General features: G+C 43.9%; 1 protein-coding gene across 1 annotated transcript in view; it reads right to left on the bottom strand.

Moving 5' to 3' along the window:
* The window catches only part of spidr (scaffold protein involved in DNA repair), a 66793-nt gene that overhangs the window by 4686 nt on the left and 44652 nt on the right, over positions 1-17455 (bottom strand). The window contains exons 12-15 of the mRNA XM_079530133.1: positions 3371-3464; positions 1728-1868; positions 1477-1536; positions 331-541 (exon numbers count right to left, since the gene is read on the bottom strand). Of these exons, the coding sequence (XP_079386259.1) occupies positions 331-541; positions 1477-1536; positions 1728-1868; positions 3371-3464 (506 nt within the window). The remainder of the gene's footprint in view (positions 1-330; positions 542-1476; positions 1537-1727; positions 1869-3370; positions 3465-17455) is intronic.

Below are 17455 nucleotides of genomic sequence, written 5' to 3'. Positions count from 1 at the left end.
AATGTGATAAGGATACCGCCAAAGAAAACCATTTCCTGATTCCTTAAATATGAATAGAAGATGCTATAAAAGGAGCTGCTTTGGATGGACAAATGTGTCCACGACCACTAACCACTTACACCTGTGCAAACAGTCAGGTGGTGACTGCAAACATAATGACATAGCTAACGTAATATTTGCAATGTATAGATCAAGACTGTAATAGCTAGAATAAACCACTCTCATACAGCACATAATACCTCAAAAGGGTTATTTTCAGTTCACGAGTGTAAAAAGCAAAAGGATTGCAATGTGGAACTAATAACGCAATAACATTACAGGTCACACTACCGCATTCCTTGACGGCATCGCTGACTGACAATTCGCAGGCAGTGGTCGAGTTCAGCGCTTTGACGACAGAGGAAGTGAGCACACAGGAAGCGCTCACGTGGACGGCCAGCGTTCGCCGTCTGCATGCGGGCCCCGCTGTCTCTTCTCGCTCGTCCTGAAGACTGGGGTCTGTTAGCACCAGCCAGGTTTCACCTCGGCCTGCTTCGCTACTCTAGGATGTGTGGAGTCGGTGTGTGTGTGTGTGTGTGTGTGTGTGTGACAGAGAGAGAGAGAGAGAGAGAGAGAATGACAAGAGAAAGTCAGGCATTGCAGCAGGCAGATACAAAACTAAACAAGTGCACAGTCAGTGACAATAACAAAAACATTACGGTGTATATATATAAGAAAATCACACCCGTGTGAACTGAGTGGTGCAACTCCCCCCCCCCCCCCCCTCTCTCTCTCATTAGCAGGCAACAGTGCAGCACTATCTCTCTCTCTCTCTGTTTCTGGCACAACAGCGCCACATTTGCCCCGGACGGACTATGAAATGAAATAAACCTTCTGTCCAAGAATAATGGAGAAAAAAAAGAAGCTACATGCTTTTATTTGTTTCTACAAATATGGTTACTTTACAGTACCGACATGTATAGAAATAAAATGGCGTCCCGGAGTGGACTGAGTTAGTATGTAGCAAAGTCCAGCGCTTTGTTCTGGGCTCTTATCTCACATGTGGTCAAGGTGCAAAGGTTTCACTGATCAATGGCGAACGCCCGGGGGCCCCTTATAGACTGTTATACACACATAGATATGAATGCTGGCCTCGAGAGTCAGCAGCGACTCTTATCAGCTAGTTCAAATTATCTCAAACCGATGAGTCCCTGCCTATGCACAAAAAAAGGCAGGCAAGTCTTGGGGAAGAAAAAAACATTCTGCATTATCCCATTTTGACCTGAGATCAGATTCTAAAAATGTCTTCTACATCCTGACAGTTTTCTGAAAAAGCTATGTTTCTTCGTTCTTCGAGTGGCGCGCTCGTAGCGCGCCACTCGGTGGCGCGCTATGAGCTTGTAGATCTGCTATTTTTCAATAGCTAAAGCATAACATAATGCTAACACCAAAAGGGGTTCCCTTATGAGTTTTTTTTTGTTTTTTTTGTTTAAACACCTGCATTCTCTTGTACACGACGGTAACGGCAAAACTGCAACGATGGCCTTTGGGCTCGACCTGAAACAAAGATATGTGTTACAGTTGCACTCTCAATTCACTACACAATACACTACAATTTTTGTCACACGCCGATTTATGGAATGAATTAGGGAGATACTGTAAAAAAAACCAAAGGAACACAATATTCAGGCATTTGGGCAACATTTCAAATTGTACAGTAGCTAGGGGTGTGTGTGTGTGTGTGTCACCTGCAGTAGATCTCGTAGGGTTCTTTGCATTGGGGGAAGGTAGAGAGGGGACACATGCTGTCCCGCTATGCGTTCCACAGATCCTTCCTGAGCAGACAGTAGGTAGCAGAAGCTAGGAGCTGACCCCGGAGGCCGACTTGCCTATTAAAAACCCATTTTGACCTGAGATCAGATTCTAGCTACAAAATGTCTTCTACATCCTGACAGTTTTCTGAAAAAGCTATGTTTCTATGTCAGTCGTTCTTTAGATTTTTCAAAAATAGCAGAGCTACAAGCTCGTAGTGCGCCACTCGGTGGCGCGCTATGAGCTTGTAGATCTGCTATTTGGGACTAGTGGACAAGTATAAGTATAAGTCATTTTACACTTGGTTGAATGCTGAAAATAGCGGATCTACAAGCCTCCAACGCACCGCAGCGCGATACATTGTGAGTTTGTAGATCGGCTATTTTCAGCAAGTGTAAAATCAGTCATTATGACGGCATCAAGGCCCACCAAAAACCATTTTAGTCGACTAAATCAACTGTAGATTTAGTTGTCAAAAATCGTATGATATTTAGTCAACTAAAACTAGACTAAACACTAAAACATTCCAGGTGACTAAAATGCGACTAAAACTAAATGAAAACGTTTCAAGAGACTAAAATAGAAATTTGCTGCCAAAAACAACACTGTTATACTGTAACATTTGGTAGTGTTTAAGGTCCCTGCTGTTTGTGTGTCTTCTGTGTGAGTTTTGTCCTGAGCTAATCTCACAGACCTCCCACCTGTATAGACAGTTCATACAGAGCCACACCATAAACCGTGTGTAAAGAGCTTTTTATTTAATTCAAGAGAGTACAAATTGAGCTCCTTTTGGGTCCATTTGTACACGCTTGGGCGTTACAAATGGATAAATAAATATAAAACGAGAACATGAGCGTGCTCTCCGACCGGTGAGACCACTAATTGAAGAAGACTTTACTGTGCATACTTGAGGACAAGGAATCAAATGGCCCTCTTAAGGCTCCATTTGTACACTCTTGGGAGTTACAAATGGATATAAATGATCATTAGATTGTTCTGTGAATACTTAACCCAATCTGGACGGGAAGGGAACCCCTTTTGGTGTTTTAAGCATTATGTCATACTTTAGCTATTGGAAAATAGCAGATCTACAAGCTCGTAGCGCGGCACTCGGTGCCGCGCTACGAGCTTGTAGATCTGCTATTTGTTTTTTGTTTTTTTTGAAAAGTTGTGAAAATGTGGCGTAACTCTTTGAAAATATATTCTTTCAGAGAGAACGTTTTTGTTTTTTTAACTAAAATCTTTGCTTCTGGGGGAGTCCCTGGAACAACATACTTTCAGATGGGGGTCGGCGACCAAATGCATATAATTTTTGGGGTCATGAAATAATATTGAGCACCACTGATATAGAAACATGAGGTTAATCAGAAAATTGTCATGATTTAGAAGAGGTTTTTAAAATGTCGTCCTCAGGTCTAAATGGGTTAAGGAAATGCAGACAGTATAGGTTTGTAGTTGTTATTGATGTATTTGTCACTGTAATAGTTATCAAATGATCTGCAAGATAGACATAATTTCTCCCAAGGTAATTATTGTGATGATTAATGATTATTAGATATATTTCAATAATTCCCCATACACTACTAGGTGAGTTCGATGTGGTGTCCCCGTGCACTTTCAGGGGCATCGCTGGGGGCCAGAGACTGTCAATTAGGTCGAAGAGCCTGGTGCACCTGAGTAGAGAGAGAGAGAGAGAGAGAGAGAGAGAGAGAGAGAGAGAGAGAGAGAGAGAGAGAGAGAGAGTGAGTCAGGTTTACAGGTGGGAGGTATTGAACAGGGATTAAAGAATAGAGAATCAGGAATAACAGACAGGTGTTATCACACGCAGTTTCACTTCCATTGAAAGGCAATTTATGTGTTTAGACAGAGCTCCTTTTTACAATTCACAGGCTCAACAGAGAGCATGCTCTGACTGGTAGGGGAGGGGGGGTGGGCGGGGGCAATTATTTAGTTCTTAGACTTGGGAACGATTCTACAAATGTCTTCCGAATCCTGACAGTTTTCTAAAATAACCTATGTTTCTATATCAGTGGTTCTCGATATTTCATTTCAAGGACCCCCCAGATTATATGTAATTGGCCGCCGACCCTCATCTGAAAATATGTTGTTCCAGTGACCCCCCCTTCCTCCCGAAGGAAAGATTTGAGTTAAAAACGTTCGCTGTGAAAGAATATATATTCAAAGATTTGCGCCAAGTTTTCATGATTTTTCAAAAATAGCAGACCTACAAGCTTGTAGCTCGTGAGCTTGTAGATCTGCTATTTTTCAATAGCTAAAGTATAACATGATGCTTAGTTAAAACACCAAAAGGGGTTCCCGCCCAAAATGGGTTAAAACACGCAGGGAACAAAGCTCATATAACCACTGTAAATTACATTTCAAAGTACAGATATGTTTTTGTTTAATTTGACGTGCAGAAATATCCAGGACTTGAGAAAACAACGTCAAAGACACATGCCCCCCATGGTGCTACACCATGACATTTGCCCCTATTCACCCATAAATCTCAATGAACGATGGATTTGAGATTGACAGAAATTGTGTTAGATTACAGAGGATGTGCAATAAAAAAAACACCGCAAGGACATTAGATACTTGATGTAGACGTGGCAGTAAGGGTAAAAAACACAACCAAGACCACACTGAACCAACCACCTTCAGTGAGACACACGCTAGTGACACACAAACATCCTCAGACTCACTGTGTCATGTTTTTCTAAAGAAAACAGATTGAGTGCAACACGTTGTTGCAGGGCAAAAACGCGCGGCCCGCGCCGGGGCGGCTGGCTGTCAGTCTCTGGCTGCTTAATAACCTGTTAGTCAAGCCTCTTAATCACAGGCTTCCTTTTGTAGGGAACTGGCTCTGCAGCCCATTCAGGTCTGGCGACTAGGCCTCGCTCGGGATGAGCTCACACACACACAACAACAGACTATAACACACTCCAGCTCAATGTGTCGTTCGTGCACCTGAGCAGTGTTTTGTTGCCACATTTTCGGAGACAAACAAGCAAACCGGGGTCTAGGAAAACGAGCCCCAGAAGAAGGCGACGTGAGCACTTTAACCTAAATTCCTGCGTGGTATACATCAGCACCAACTCATATCTGGTACGAGGCTCTCTCGGGCACAAGACATTTTCAGATGGGGTTCGGGGACAAATGCATATTAATATGGGGGTCCATGACATGACATTTATTTGAGAACCACTGGTTGGACCCATTTAGGCCTGACATCGAAATTTAAAATAAATCTTCTAAATCCTCCAGTTTTCTGAAATCAATATTTTCACGATTTTTCAAAAATAGCAGACCTACAAGCTCCTAGCGCGCCACTCGGTGCCGCGCTATGAGCTTGTAGATCTGCTATTTTTCAATAGCTAAATTACAACATAATGTTTAAAACACCAAAAAGGGGTTCCCGCCCAAAATGGGTTAACTCATATTATGCCAATTGTGCCTTTTGACGCAACCCGCAACTACCATAAGCGACTTTGTGGGAAAAACAAGCCCAAGGTCGCTCATAATAAAGCCGACATGGCAACACTGCACCTGAACTCCTCGGGTGAAAAGTTAATAGCAAAGCCCGACCGATGCCAGAGTCCCAGACTGCCAATTATTACCAACGTTTTAACAGGCATTTTGTCATAATCAATTTAGAGAATAAGACCAAAGTGACTTCTTCAGGCATGAGAGACGCCTCAAGGTCTTGTTTTGACCGAAACGTTGCTTAACCCATTTAGGCCCGACGTCGAAATTTAAAAAATGTCTTTTTTAAAATGTATTTTTTTTCCTGAAAAACCTCATGTTTCTAAGTCAGTGGTTCTCAATATTTCATGTCAAGGACCCCTAGAATTATATGTATTTGGCCTCCGACTCCCATCTGAAAATATGTTGTTCCAGGGACCTCCCCAGAAGCAAAGCTTTGAGTTAAAAACTGCTCGCTCTGAAAGAATATATATTCAAAGATTTGTGCCACATTTTCACGATTTTTCAAAAATAGCAGACCTACAAGCTCGTAGCGCGCCACTCGGTGGCGCGCTATGAGCTTGTAGATCTGCTATTTTTCAATAGCTAAAGCATAACGTAATGCTTAAAACACCAAAAGGGGTTCCCGCCCAGAATGGCTTAAGTAAGTAATAGTGTTTCCTAAGTGCAGACGGCGTGCAGTTCAGCTTATTCTTCTTATTCTCTACAATGCCTTCCTGTCATAATCCATTTCAAAATGTTACTTCAATTAAAGTAACATTCAAGAAGTCGCATGCACGCCATCCGCCTGGGTGACGGCAGACTGCTGGGCGAGCGCTGGCGCTTTGGCATGGGGGGGGGGGGGGTCAGATCAACATATGGAATGAATTCTGCACTGGCCATATATGGAGATCTAAGGGTGGCAGCGGGGGCAGTGTCTTGAGTGTACAGGGTTTGATGAGGTTTGGCCATATATGGAGCGTGTCTCGAGGGTTTGATCATGAGGTCAGATCAACATATGGAATGTCAGAACTCAGAACAGGTCAGCTCCATATATGGAGATCTAAAGGGTGGCAGCCGGGGGCAGTGTCTTGAGTGTACAGGGTGATGATGAGGGCCCAGGTAAGGCCGGGCCTTACGTTTCGGGCCTGTTGAGAACTCGTTTTCGCCGGCTGCCGGGCGCGGATGCACTAATACATTTTGGGGCGGGCCCGAAAGGGAGACATCGAAGAGGAAGGATGGGTGGGGTAGGATCAACATATGGAATGTCAGAACAGGTCAGCTCCATATATGGAGATGGTGGCGTGATGTCACGTGACGTAATCATATATGGAGGTGTGATGTCACAAGGCGTGACCATATATGGATTTGTGACGTGACACACAGAAATGCAATTTTTCATAGTAAATGCGACCTGCGGTCGCAATGAACAGCTTTTTCAAAGAAAGAAAATATACAGAACTTAATTTTATTAGAAAACTATCATCAAAAAAATGTGCATTCTGCAAGTATCTTTAGAAACTCTGCTTAAGTCCTGTTGTTTCAAGTGTCGTCTATTTTAATTGTAGACCTCCAAACAACAATTATTGTAATGACTCTATGACAGGTTAACTGAGAAATGAACATGCACTTTTCATTGAGACGTTGCTTCTGTCTTGCGTTGTGAGCTTCTCTAGACGGGCTATTTCTGAACATATTGGAATTAGGGCTTAAAGGACAACTTTAGTTGTTTTCAACCAAGGTTCATGTTTTAGGATGTTATTAGAGAAACTAAAAGATGAGTGTTCTTTTTTTTTCATTTGCTGCTTTCTTTCGTTTTAGGGATTTTAGCTGTTTTTGACATGGGGCGGGGGCATTCGAGCATGGGGCTAAATATGTATTTTTTTACAACATTTCATAGCGATTTATTTTTAATTATTTACTATAGTCCTAATGAACCCCAGGAAATTACATCTGGCCACAAAAAAAACCACAGGATCTACTGAATGTGAAGGTAGCCTACTGGGGGGATGCCACACTGTGGGCAGTATTATGCGTGTCTTAAGTACCAGGTCTTATTACTTAACTTAAGACCTGGAGGCGTGATCAATGCTGTTTGGCCACTCAGAATAGCCAAATGGCATTGATCACGCCTCCAGGTCTTAAGTTAGGTAATAAGACCTGGTACTTAAGACACGCATAATACTGCCCTGTGTGTCATAGGCTCAATGTCAGTTTGACACATTCAGTAGATCTTGTGATGTTTTGTGGCCAGATGTAATTTCCTGGGGTTTATTAGGACTATAGTAAATAATTAAAAAAATAAATCGCTATAACATTTTGTAAAAAAATACATATTTAGCCCCATGCTCGAATGCCCCCGCCCCCCCTGTCAAAAACAGCTAAAATCCCTAAAACGAAAGAAAGCAACAAATGAAAAAAAAAGAACTCTCATCTTTTAGTTTCTCTAATAACATCCTAAAACATGAACCTTGGTTGAAAAAAACTAAAGTTGTCCTTTAAAGGTATATTCAGTGATTTTACTTAATTCAAATATCACTTATTTTTTCTTTTTTTCTGGATAATCCTCCCTACTATAGAGTGTGCTGACCATATAAGGAGTTCCTCCCTGTCCCCAGTGAGCCCCTGGGGTCAAAAAACCCTAGTTTCAGTTTTGGTGGCGGGTGGCAAAGCCTTCATCCAATCATGATCGACTGGGGGCGGGCCTTGGTGCACATGCTGTTGGCCTGTTGCACTTCCCCCCACTGTAGAGCGTGCATGTGCACATTTTGTTACCGGGGCGGACTGGGTGGTTTTCCAAATCACCCAAATCACTGAATGCTCCTTTAAGCCCTAATTCCAATATGTTCAGAAATAGCCCGTCTAGAGAAGCTCACAACGCAAGACAGAAGCAACGTCTCAATGAAAAGTGCATGTTCATTTCTCAGTTAACCTGTCATAGAGTCATTACAATAATTGTTGTTTGGAGGTCTACAATTAAAATAGACGACACTTGAAACAACAGGACTTAAGCAGAGTTTCTAAAGATACTTGCAGAATGCAGAATCTTTTTGATGATAGTTTTTACTGACAGCCGCAGTCAATGGCAATTAGAACTGCTAGACGAGTACCGCGGGAATTTTAGATAGACTATTAAATGTTTATTAGTGTTTTGATCATTATTTAACCCATTTAGACCTGAGGACTCCCATCTGAAAATATGTTGTTCCGGGGTTGAGTTAAAAACTGCTCGCTCTGAAAGAATCAAAGATTTGTGCCACATTTTCACAATTTTTCAAAAATAGCAGACCTACAAGCTCGTAGCGCGCCACTCGGTGGCGCGCTACGAGCTTGTAGATCTGCTATTTTTCAATAGCTTTGATCATTATTTAAACCATTTAGACCCGAGGACGATTCTACGAAATGTCTTCTAAATCCTGAAAGTTGTCAGTGGTGCTCAACCATGCAAAGCAAAGAGTTTGCGTGTTCTCCCCGTGTCTCCTATAGGGTAGGTACCCTCACAAAAACATGCAGTAATCCTGGTCTCTAAAACTGCCTCCCCCCTGGCCAGCCGGGGCGCCTGATGGAGGGGAAAGGAACTGGTCGGAATAACGTGTTCCTTCCACGCGCTACGTCCGGCCAGGGAAATTCCCCCCCTGTCAGGTGAAAAGAAGCAGCTTGGACTCCTCATGCATAGAAGGAAGCATGAGGTCAGTCCGCTGCCCCCCCCCTCCCCCCCCCCCCCCCCCAGGTTGGCAGAGGAAGTGTAGCGCCCAGGATTACATTAGATAATTGACACTGGGTGAAAAAACTGGGTTGCAAAATCGTGGGAAAAGTGGTTGTTGCGAAGGCTCTCAAATGGATCTCCATATATGGGGATAAAAGGCTGTCACTTGGATCTCCACATATGATGATGATTTATGGCCCATATGTGGAGATAATGGAAATATCCAATGCTGACATCGGATTGATGTGGGAACCCCATATAGGGATGTACACGTGTGTCATCGTCATATGCGATTGGATAGCATTGTCATTATGACACACATATAACTAAAAAGTATAAAAGGATTACAGTCAGAGACTTAAGGGGGCAGAATATCTTCTAATATCTGAGGCCTGAGTTGGATAGGACGGAATATCTGGCCAAGCAAATTATAGAGCTTTTCATTGGAGGTTTCCACATCCCGGTTAAGTTCGTATCGAACACCACTGTCGTGGGTCCTAACTAAATAACCAGCACTGGTTCGAGCTATTTTACATGGTCCATTCGAGAACGGATTAGGGCGTACGGCAGTAACAGGATGTCGGAGGCCTTAGAGGATGGTGGTGGGACGGATTCCCCAGGAGCCAGGAGGCTACAATACCAGGTGGTATAGCTTGTGGAGCAGGTGCGCTTCAACAATCATCATTTGGGCCCAGGGCCTACGGGCTCTGGACGTTGTCAACGCATGCTAGCCAAGGTGTCTGGCCTTACAACCCATATACCTTGGATAGCTTTTATTACCTTTGGCATGCTAGCCAAGGTGTCTGGCCTTACAACCCATATACCTTGGATAGCTTTTATTACCTTTGGCATGCTAGCCAAGGTGTCTGGCCTTACAACCCATATACCTTGGATAGCTTTTATTACCTTTGGCATGCTAGCCAAGGTGTCTGGCCTTACAACCCATATACCTTGGATATCTTTTAGAGATGCCGGGGACCCGAAGTGGTGGGACACACTTCGAGGTTCTGGACATCGGTTGGTTAGATGCCAGGGACCCGAAGTGGTGGGACACACTTCGAGGTTCTAGACATCGGTTGGTTAGATGCCAGTGACCCGAAGTGGTGGGACACACTTCGAGGTTCTGGACATCAGTTGGTTAGATGCCAGGAATCCGAAGTGGTGGGACACACTTCGCCTTCGGAGCAGGTGGGCTCCGGAGGTTCTGGACATCAGTTGGTTAGATGCCGGGGACCCGAAGTGGTGGGACACACTTCGCCTTCGGAGCAGGTGGGCTCCGGAGGTTCTGGACATCAGTTGGTTAGATGCCAGGGATCCGAAGTGGTGGGACACACTTCGCCTTCGGAGCAGGTGGGCTCCGGAGGTTCTGGGCATCAGTTGGTTGGATGCCAGGGACCCGACGTTGTGGGATTTCCATGTCCAGCAGAGATTGAAGGACCCGGCGTAGGACAGGAGAGTTCATCTTCAAAACGGCATGGGAATCGATTCTTGGGACAGCAGAGCAGGCTCGGACATCAAGACTACGATGGATATACCACCGATGGCGGAATCTACCGAGGAGCAGAAGATACAGCAGTCGAAGAGGAGCAGGAAGATACAGCAGCCGACGAGGAGCAGGAAGATACAGCAGCCGACGAGGAGCAGGAAGATACAGCAGCCGACGAGGAGCAGGAAGATACAGCAGCCGACGAGGAGCAGGAAGATACAGCAGCCGACGAGGAGCAGGAAGATGCAGCAGCCGACGAGGAGCAGGAAGATACAGCAGCCGACGAGGAGCAGGAAGAAGCAGCAGCCGACGAGGAGCAGGAAGAAGCAGCAGCCGACGAGGAGCAGGAAGATGCAGCAGCCGACGAGGGTCCCGCTCACCAGCAAGACACAACATCCGAAGGGGGTCCAGCTCACCAGGAAGACACAGCATCCGACGAGGGTCCAGCTCACCAGGAAGACACAGCATCCGACGAGGGTCCAGCTCACCAGGAAGACACAGCATCCAACGAGGGTCCAGCTCACCAGGAAGACACAGCACAGCATCCGACGAGGGTCCAGCTCACCAGGAAGACACAGCATCCAACGAGGATCCAGCTAACCAGGAGGACACAGCATCCAACGAGGGTCTCGTTCACCAGCAAGATACAACACCCGACGAGGGTCTCGTTCACCAGGAAGATACAACATCCGACGAGGGTCTCGTTCACCAGCAAGATACAACATCCGACGAGGGTCTCGTTCACCAGGAAGACACAGTTGGTGAAGGTCTGGCGAGACGCTTTCAATGAGAGAGCACTGGTGATGTGCTGGAGATAGAGCACTGGTGATGTGCTGGAGATAGAGCACTGGTGATGTGCTGGAGATAGAGCACTGGTGATGTGCTGGAGATAGAGCACTGGGGATGTGCAGGAGAGAGAGAGCACTGGGGATGTGCAGGAGACGAACAGTCATCATGCATGGTACGGTAGTAGCACCCCAAGGGCCAGGTACGCTCTTGATGCAGTGGCTCGAAGAGCCAGGTACGCCTTCGATGGGGTGGCCCAAGGGCCAGGTACGATCTTGATGCGGTGGCTCGAAGAGTCAGGTACGCCTTCGATGGGGTGGCCCAAGGGCCAGGTACGCTCTTGATGCGGTGGCTCGAAGAGCCAGGTACGCCTTCGATGGGGTGGCCCAAGGGCCAGGTACGCTTTCGATGGGGTGGCCCAAGGGCCAGGTACGCTTGCAATGGGCGAACTGTTCAAGCCTTCTTGATATTTTACATATTTCCATGGGAAATCTGGGGGTGGCTGTTGCGAAGGCTCTCAAATGGATCTCCATATATGGGGATAAAAGGCTGTCACTTGGATCTCCACATATGATGATGATTTATGGCCCATATGTGGAGATAATGGAAATATCCAATGCTGACATCGGATTGATGTGGGAACCCCATATAGGGATGTACACGTGTGTCATCGTCATATGCGATTGGATAGCATTGTCATTATGACACACATATAACTAAAAAGTATAAAAGGATTACAGTCAGAGACTTAAGGGGGCAGAATATCTTCTAATATCTTGGGCCTGAGTCAGTTGGATAGGACGGAATATCTGGCCAAGCAAATTATAGAGCTTTTCATTGGAGGTTTCCACATCCCGGTTAAGTTCGTATCGAACACCACTGTCGTGGGTCCTAACTAAATAACCAGCACTGGTTCGAGCTATTTTACAGTGGTGCTCAACAATTTCATGTCAAGGACCCTCAGAATTGTCAAGGACCCTCAGAATTATCTGTATTTATGTAGTTCCAGGGACCTCCCCAGAAGCAAACATTTGAGTTAAAAATGTTCGCTCTGAAAGAATATATATTCATTCTTGCACCACATTTTCACGATTTTTCAAAAATAGCAGACCTACAAGCTCGTAGCGCGGCACTCTGTGCCGCGCTATGAGCTTGTAGATCTGCTATTTTTCAATAGCTAAAGTATAATATAATGCTTAAAACACCAAAAGGGGTTCCCGCCCAAAATGTGTTAAGCAATAATACATGGTACACTACTAGATATTGGAACTGCAGCCGTTGGCAGGCGGTCTAAGGCAGAGTGTCGTAGATCAGGCCATCATGGCAAAGCAGGACTTTGATGTAATATTATTGCTTTAAACCACAGTTTCATTAGTACTAATTATGATTGGGGAAACAAAAGAAATTGAAAACAACTTTATTACCAACAGCGGCTGGCTGGCTAGGTTGTAATTAACCCATTCTGGATGGGAAGTTGGGAACCCCTTTTGGTGTTTTAACTAAGCATTATGTTATACTTTAGCTATTGAAAAATAGCAGACCTACAAGCTCGTAGCGCGCCACTCGGTGGCGCGCTACGAGCTTGTAGGTCTGCTATTTTTGAAAAATCTTAAAAATGCGGCACAAATCTTTGAATATATATTCTTTCAGAGCGAAGGTTTTTTTTATTTCGACGTCAGGCCTCAATGGGTTAACTATGATATAATAATAAGGCAGTGGGTTGTCAACCTTTTTTTCATATCAAGGCCCGTTATTTATTTGGCGTTCGATCCACCATTTGATGACATTTAGCCTCTCAGACCCAAAACTGATCAAAATAACAATTCTTCTACATTCTGAAATTGTGTAGACTTCTTGTAAACTAAGTAATGCAGATGTTTATTAACAATAATGAATTGCATTTTTATAGCGCTTTTCCAAGTGCTCAAAGCGATTTACAATGGTTCATTCATTCATACATTGGGAGGTGAAGCGGCGAACGGTCGACTCCAGCGTCCTCACTTCCCACATTCACACACCGAAGGTGGCGAGCTCACACCGATCGACACATTGTAGGCAATGTAGGGTTCAGTGCCCAAGGACACTTCGACATGTGGACAGGAGGAGCCGGGATTCGAACCGCCGACCCAGGGATCATTGGACGACCTGCTCTACCTCCTGAGCCACGGCCGCCCTTAACAATAATGTAACTCTTGAGAGCGTAAAAAATGAAACCAAATGGACTCGTACGGGTCCGTTTGGTTTCATTCTACGCTCTCAAGAGTTAAATAATTCTATAAGGGTCCATTTGGTTATCAACTCTCCATCATTTAGCTGGGGAACCCCCTCAAGGACAAACTGGTGGTCCCCGGACCACTGGTTGAAAAACCACTATCATAAGGCACGGGTCAGTCAGTCAGTACCCCTCACTGACACTATGTGTGGGTCTCTCTACAAAAGGCAACAATATGCCATCTTGAAAAACATCTCCCACATTACTATACTGCACACAGCCCACAGTGCAGCACACAGACCCCTTTTCCACCGGTTGGCTCCCAATGGGAACCGGTTCAGTTCTTTTTGGTTCTTAGTCCATGAGCCAGAGCTCATGAAACTTCCCCAGTTGATTACGTACACGAATACAATGATTGATTGCATTACAAAATATGCAAATGAGGCATTATATAGGACAATATGCAAATAAGAAATCACACCCATGTGAACTGAGTGGTGCAAGGTCTTATATAGCCTGATCAGCTGTGGTCTGACGTAATGTCAGTGACCATAGTAACCATGCTCATTCTTTTGAGGGACAGGTACACAAACACACACACGGGTACTAACAAAGCCAGTTGTTGGAGTGGTTTGCACCACTCAAAAAAATAGAAAATATGAGAAAGATACTACTGTGGAAGGGTTATCATATATTAATTTACATATATTGATCCTATAAAAAAAAATATATGTACTGTTTAGCCCACTCAATTCATAATTAACGTTCCGATTTTGGAGCTCTGGCTCATGGACTAAGAACCAAAAAGAACTGAACTGGTTCCCATTGGGAACCAACCGGTGGAAAAGGGGTCACAGTGCAACCATAGATGCCAGGATATAGACTGTGTGAACTGATCAGTTCTTTGGCAATTACCTCTCAAAATAAATTCCCACAGACCAGGAGTGGTGAAGCTATAGCGCTTCAACAAAGGGATTCTCAGTGGCGTGTACCAAAAAAACACCAAAATCCAGTGAAGCATATTCCCAAAAATATTAAACGGGTTACGGGTACCGCAACTCAAATTTCAGGTCAAGGAGGACAAAGTACTCAAAATAATATTTTGTCCTCCTTGACCTGAAATTTGAGAGGAAATATGTGGTATGCGTTTCCTCGAGAAGACTTCATTTGACCCAGTGGTGGAAAAAGTACTCAATTGTTTTACTTAAGTAAAAGTACCAATACTGCAATTTAGGAGTACGGAATTGAAAATGTAATTGAGCAAAGGTTCAAAAGTATCGGCATCAAAATGTACTTAAAAGTACTAAAAGTAAAAGTACTCATATTGCAGAATGTCCCATTTCACAAGTTCAAAATGTGTACAAAATCTTTTGAAAATAGCCTACAAGCTCAAATAGCCTACAAGCTCATAATGCATCGCAACGCGACGCATTGTGAGCTTGTAGATCGGCTATTTTCAAAAGATTTTGTAGATCAGCTATTTTCAAATGGCCGACATTTATAGGGTTAAAGTGGTTAATGTATGTTTTCTAATCAAAATTGCCAAAGTAACTAGTAACTAACGTTTTCAAATAATTGCAGTGAAGTAAAAGTACAAATTTTGGCTCCGAGATATAGTGGAGTAGAAGTAAAAGTACTGGAAATTGGAAATACTCAAGTAAAGTACAAATACCTCAAAATTGTACTTAAGTACAGCACTTAAGTAAAAATACTTAGTTACTTTCCACCACTGCCAATTTGACTATGCAAAAAGAAAAAGAAAAAAGAAAATGCATTAAACTGGAGTCCAATTGGAGCTGAATGACGGGCCCATGTTGTCTGTCCTGAAGACGGCCCGGGCCGTCAGTCATATATCTTGACGACCGCAGACAACCTCCAGAGATGTTATTGGGCTATAGTCTGGTATGGAGTATCATGTAAACTTATACCCCTTTCAGTCTCTTTACCGGTAAATGTCTTCACGTCGGTTCCTCGAAACTGCAGCTAAACTGGGCTACTGACTCTGGAAACTCACAAGGGGCACGCACCGTGTGCACCTCAGTGTCACGTTACATGTAAACACAAGTGGCACACATGTCGACGAGGCAGCATGACCAGGCATTTTTGTGTGTGTTTCCAAGCATTGAAGACAAATGCGGAAATTCAAGGTGGATTTGTGTGTACTGTGGGGCCCACACGAATGTGACACTCGAGCTAATTATCTAGAGCTTTTTACACGATTTGTCCCCGAGGCTGTTTTTTCAACCAGAATCTAATGACAGATGTTTGATATCACCACCAGCCACTCTCGCACAGAGCTGTGTTGTCTGGCAGATGACTGTGGGGAGATGATCTCATATCAATCACATGAAGCTGCATCACCTGCTCCCCTATAGACGGAGCAAACCAACAGGTTGACATTTTGGTGATATGCCAATCAGCAAGGGATGTACATGATGGGTGCTAATTAACAACTTAAGCCCATTTTTGGGGCGGGAACCCCTTTTGGTGTTTTAAAGCATTATGTTATACTTTAGCTATTGAAAAATAGCAGATCTACAAGCTCATAGCGCGGCACCGAGTGCCGCGCTACGAGCTTGTAGGTCAGCTATTTTTGAAAAATCGTGAAAATGTGGCATAAATCTTTGAATATATATTCTTTCAGAGCATTTTTAACTCAAATCTTTGCTTCCAGGGAGACCCTGGAACAACATATTGTCAGATGGGGGTCCGGGGGCCAAAATACAGACAACTCTGGGGGTTCTTGACATGAAAAAGGTTGAGCACCGCTAACATGGAAACATGGGTTTTTCAGAAAACTGGCAGGATTTAGAAGACATTTTGTAGAATAGAATAGAATCGAGCTCAGGTCTAAATGGGTTATAAGCCATGTTTTATTTTTTAACCCATTTAGGCCTGACCTCAAAATTTAAAAAAAAATCTTCACAATCCTCCAGTTTTCTGAATTAAATCTTTTCACGATTTTTCAAAAATAGCAGACCTACAAGCTCGTAGCGCGCCACTCGGTGGCGCGCTATGAGCTTGTAGATCTGCTATTTTTCAATAGCTAAATTATAACATAATGTTTAAAACACCAAAAGGGGTTCCCGCCCCAAAATGGGTTAATGTATTGTATGAAAATACAGTAGATGAGGTGTTGTTGTGAAACTTGTGAGGGGTGTAGCTTGTCGATTCATTTTTTGCAATGTTTGAAAAATGTTTGCAGATAATGACCAATTAGCCCCCAAAACAGGGATGCCAAAAAGCAGTGTTGCGTAGCCACTGAGCCACGCACTGCTGGGAAATCTAAATTCAATGAATTGCCTCGGATCCCCCGGAGAAAACTAGTGGTAACAAACAATCTCGATACTCGCGATGACCCCCATATGAACACCCTTATGTCTTTTCACTGGTTCTGAGATGCATTTCCAATGGTTTCGTCGACTAAAACGATGACGAAAAAATGTTCGTCCGACTACCTTTTTCCACCGAGGAACACTAAATGGAAACTAAATGAAAACTGATGACTAAAACTAAGACTAAATATACTGACAATTTCGTCAACAAATACAAACTAGACTAAAGTGTCAGGAAGGGACTAGTGGACAAGAGATCCAGTATAAGTCATTTTACAATCGGTTGCATGCTGAAAATATCAGATCTACAAGCTCACAATGCGTCGCAGCGCGGCGCGTTGTGAGCTTTTAGATCGGCTATTTTCAGCAAGTGTAAAATCAGCCACTACGACGGCATCGAGGCCCGCCAAAATACATTTTAGTCGTCTAAATGAACTGCAGATTTAGTCGACTAAAATCGAATGATATTTAGTCGACTAAAACTAGACTCAACACTAAAACATTCCAGGTGACTAAAATGTGACTAAAACTAAATGAAAACGTTTCAAGAGACTATGACTAAAACTAAAATCGAAATTTGCTGCCAAAAACAACACTGGTTTCCACCCAGTTTTTAGCCCAGTCAATAATAGGAATAGGAATCTTTCATCAAAATGGCTACGCGAGACTAGGTTTCA

Source organism: Electrona antarctica, assembly GCF_951216825.1.
Source record: "Electrona antarctica genome assembly, chromosome: 19".
NCBI lineage: Eukaryota > Metazoa > Chordata > Actinopteri > Myctophiformes > Myctophidae > Electrona > Electrona antarctica.
Note: the sequence above shows the minus strand (reverse complement) of the source record. Positions and strands in the feature narration are given on the sequence as shown.